We start from the raw sequence: 4,195 nt of genomic DNA on the forward strand, positions 1-4,195 counted from the left end.
CCACCCACCCACGCCTTCCTACCCACCTACCTGCCTACCCACCCAGCCACCCATCCGTCCCTGAGTCCATAGGCACTAATGGGAGCCTACTCTTCCAGGCACTGGGGAAACCACAGTGACAAGGAGTGGGGTCCCTAAGGAGCTCAAATGTCACAAGGCCACTATGGTCTCCTGTGGTGGCTGCTGAGGCAGGGAGGCCCTGGCTCTGTGGGGGCCTAAGGAGGCATTCTGCTGGGTGCACAGGGCCAGCCGTGGACTCCCATGGAGGGTCCTGGAGGCTGAGACCAGTAGTCAGGTACGGGGTGGGGGCAATAGGGCAGAGTCAGTGAGTGCAGAGGGGCAGGGGCCAAGGTGCAGAGGGGCCAAGTGAGGGCAGCAGGGTGGGGTGGCGGTTCCATCCAGGACCCTCCCTTCCAAGGCCCACCCCGCCTCCTGGCCGAGCACATGGCACAGCCTTACCCGTGGCATTGCACGTCAGCTGGGCTGTCTGTCCCTCGGTGACCCTGACCACCTCCTCCAGGTCCTCATTCTCAATGCTGGGAGGAACTGGCAGGAGCAGGGAGACAGCGAGCTACAGACAGGGCTGGCCCACTCCGGCTGCAGAAGCTCAGAAGTGGAGGCCGAGACCCCGGGGCCAAGGCTGGGAATTTGCAGTCCCACCCGGGCTGCATGGAATGATGGACAGGTCACTGAGTCTGGGCCCAGTGGGTCCTGACTGGCCTCTTGGGCCTCAGAATCTCCATTTGTTCACCAGTGAGAACCATCACAGATCAGTCTGTGAGGAGGCCGAGTATTCAGAGAAAGCGCTGCCGCCAGCATTGCCAAACCGGTTACTGCCAAGAGAAGGCTCCTCGCTGCAGGACTTATCAGAACCTTTACTATGCAGAGCCCAGGGCTCTCCTCTAGTTTCCCTATCCCCTCACGTCTGGGCAGGGAGTCTAAGACACATTGCTGCTGCCTGAAGGACATCCCAGAGCCTCTGTCACAGGCCCTGACCAGAGAAGGCAGTGAGGGCAGGGTGGAGAACACACGCCCCCTTCCACTTGGGGTTCGTTGCTGGGATGTGCTGTGGCAGCCTCAGAAGGAGGTTCTTATCTGTTTTGCAGGTTGGGGGGGGGGAGCCCAGGGCCTCCAGCCTGCAAGGCAGGTGCTCTGCCAAGCGCTGCACCCCAGCTCCGAACAGAGACCAGGAAAGCAAGGCGCGGCCTCTCCCTCCCCCTGCCTGCCCCGGGAGCCCCAGGAAGGAGGGTAGGGCTGCCGCGTACCCAGCACCTCCACGCTGAAGTTCCTCCGCGCCTCCCCAGCCTCATTGTTCGCCAGGCAGGAGTAGAGGCCTCGGTCCCGTTCCTGTGCCTGCGTCCTCTTCAGCATCCAGCCACCTGGGGAGGGAGGCTGCGGCTCGGCAGGGCTCCGCGCTGCCTCCTGCCCGCCCCAGGGGCCACGCAGGCACTGTGATGAGAGCCCACGCCTCGGCCTCGCTCGCTCGGAGTCCGTGCCCCAGCCAGGGAGGGAAGCCGGCATGGAGCCGCCTGGATATCAGACATGCTCCAGAGCAGGCTCAAGCACCCTGTCCTGCAAGAGGGCTCCCTTGCCTGGTCAACACTGGCTCTGGGCTGGGGCCGAAGGCACGGAAACTTCAGACCCCATTTTATTCTGTCAGCACAGAGACCTTCTCCTAGGGAACCACAGTGATGGCATGTGTCCTGGTGTCCTGGGCACCCGCCCCGCTCCTGCACCTGGGCAGACATCACTAACGGATGGCCACGCTCCTTCCTGCTGGGCCCAGGTGCAGTTCCTATCTGCACAGTGTATCTGGCATCCGCCACCAAATGCCAGCAGCCACGCCCAGGGGAGGCACTGCGATCCCACATGGACAGGTCCTGAAGTCCCTGAGAGACCTAGGTGGGACCCTGCCTCCTCGTGGGCCTCAGAACCTCCATTTGTCCACCAGTGAGAGCCCTCACGAGCCTATCTGTGAGGAGGCCGAGTATTCAGAGACAGTGTTAGGGTCAGCGTTGCCACAGCGTTCTCACTGCCTGCAGGACGTTCTGTGTCATCGTGAGACATGACATGCTTCCTCGCTGCAGGACATATCAGAGCCTTTACTAGGCAAATGTGACCCTGGAGTCTCTGGGAGGGGAGGGGAGCAGAACAGGAGGCCTTTTGTTTTTTAGTATTTAGTTTTAGGCGGACACGACATCTTTATTGTATTTTATGTGGCTGAGGATCGAACCCAGGGCCTCATGTGTGCCAGGCGAGCACTCTGCCCTGAGCCACAGCCCAGCCCCCCAGGAAGCCTTTTCCAAACCTATTGGCGCTTTTCCCTGGAGCACCACACCTGACCTCAGGGCTGGAGGTCATGGGCCTGCAGTGAGTGGAGGCCGAGACAGGGGCTGACCAGGTCACAATTCTGGCTGGTGCCTCACCTGCCAAAAGGTAGGTGTCCTCCCCAGGGTCGATGGGCTCCTCCTCTTGGAACCAGCGGACGGCTGGGGGCGGGACCCCGGTGGCTTCACAGAGCAGCGTCAAGGGGCCATGCAAGGCAGTGGTGACGTTGGTCAGCAGGTCCGAGTCTCCCACAAGCTCTGGGGGCACTGGGCCAGAGGGGGGCCGAGTTCAGGACACAGGCGGGGCCGGGCGCTCCCCCCCCCCACCCTCTCTGAGCCTCTGCAGCCCTCAGCCCCCCTTGAGGGTGCGAGGAGGGGCAGGGGACAGGGTCTGAGCCACTGCCACCAAAGCGAGCTGGTGGTGGCTGGGCTGGGCTCTGGGCAGTTTCCCCAGCCCTGCAGAGGGCGTCCCAGGGCCCAAGGAGCCGGCACAGAGCTGCTGCTCTGGGGCCTCGCACAGCTGAGCCGGCTTCCGGAACCCACCCCTTGGGCTGAGGCGGCAGACTGCGGCCTGGAGGGGTCTGTTGGCAAAGGAAGCCCCCTCTGCTGGCCAGGGGAACCCGGGGAACCGGGGAACTGGGGACACCTGGCATCCCGGGGCTGCCAGGGGGCATGGCCAGAGGGAGTCCTCCCTAAGCCACCCCTGCCCACCCCTCCCGGCTCCACCCTGAGTGTATACAGCAGGAGCTTAGAAAATGACAGGGTGAATGAGCTGCTGCAGCAGCCCCCCGCCTGGCCCACCCTGGCCCTGACCCCACACTTCAGCCAAGCCCTGTCCCCACCGCAGTGAGAAGGTCCCGACTCTTGGCCCAAGCTCCAGGAGCAGAGCAGGGGACAGGGACGCAGGAAGGAGCAGGGGAGGGAGGGAGGGGGCACGCCGGGAGGATAGGGGGGGGGGCAGGGCTGCGTGGAGCCAGTCCTGATTGGCCAGCCAGTTTGGAGTGACCCCAACAGCCACCCTCATCAGAGACCCGACTCCAGGAGGAAAAGGGGACGCCCCAGGCCCAGGGCCACGGGCTGCGGGGAGGAGGACTGTCCCCGCTGTCCGCCCGCCGCCCGCCCACCTCCTCCGCGGCTGCGGGTCCTCACCCAGCACCGAGAGCGTGAACCTCCTCTCGGCCCTCCCCGCCACGTTCTCAGCCACGCAGCTGTAGTGTCCCGCCTGGGCCGCCCAGGCCCGCTCCACGTGCAGGCGGTGGCCCTGGTTCTGCAGCTGTAGGCCAGGCTCAGCTCCCAGGGGCTGGCCGTCCCTCTCCCAGGTCACCGTGGGCGGGGGGTTCCCCGTGGCATTGCACTCCAGGCTGGCCTCCCCGCCTTGGACCACGGGGACCAGCGCGTGGGGCTCCCAGGGGCCAGTGATGTGCGGGGGCACTGGGGGGGGAGGAGGCACATGGAGGAGAGCGGCTGGGTCGGGGTGCCCAACTCCTGCCCTGACCTGGGACACGAGGGCCTGAGTTCTCTCCTGTACTCCCGGCTGTGTGGCCTTGGCCCGCTAACCTCACCTCTCTGGGCCCTTTCCATCTCGACTACAAGGTGAGGAAATATCTGCTGCCAGCTCTCTCGCCCTGGGGACCCTGGCAGGTTTACCCCGGGAACAAGGGCACAGCACAGCCCTTTAGGGTCTGTGGGCTTCCTTCCTCAGACGCCCGGGGCTTCCTAGGGCTTGGACAGCCGTGGACTGGCCAGGCCTGGGACCACTCCAGGGCCGGGTTTCTCCCCAGCTGCGGAGCAGCCTTGGGTGACTTTCCAGGCCTGGGGCCCCTCACTGCACACTGTGCGGTGAGCAGGTGCTGGCCGCGGGGCCTCCC

The 4,195-nt window shown here is 64.8% G+C and overlaps 1 protein-coding gene across 1 annotated transcript in view; it reads right to left on the minus strand.

The window, feature by feature from the left end:
• Hmcn2 (hemicentin 2) overlaps positions 1–4,195 on the minus strand; it is a 116,761-nt gene that overhangs the window by 46,128 nt on the left and 66,438 nt on the right. The window contains 4 exon segments of the mRNA XM_048812790.1: positions 460–546; positions 1,266–1,379; positions 2,427–2,594; positions 3,477–3,861. Of these exon segments, the coding sequence (XP_048668747.1) occupies positions 460–546; positions 1,266–1,379; positions 2,427–2,594; positions 3,477–3,861 (754 nt within the window).

The sequence above is a fragment of the Marmota marmota genome, unplaced genomic scaffold, assembly GCF_001458135.2.
Source record: "Marmota marmota marmota unplaced genomic scaffold, marMar, whole genome shotgun sequence".
Lineage (NCBI taxonomy): Eukaryota > Metazoa > Chordata > Mammalia > Rodentia > Sciuridae > Marmota > Marmota marmota.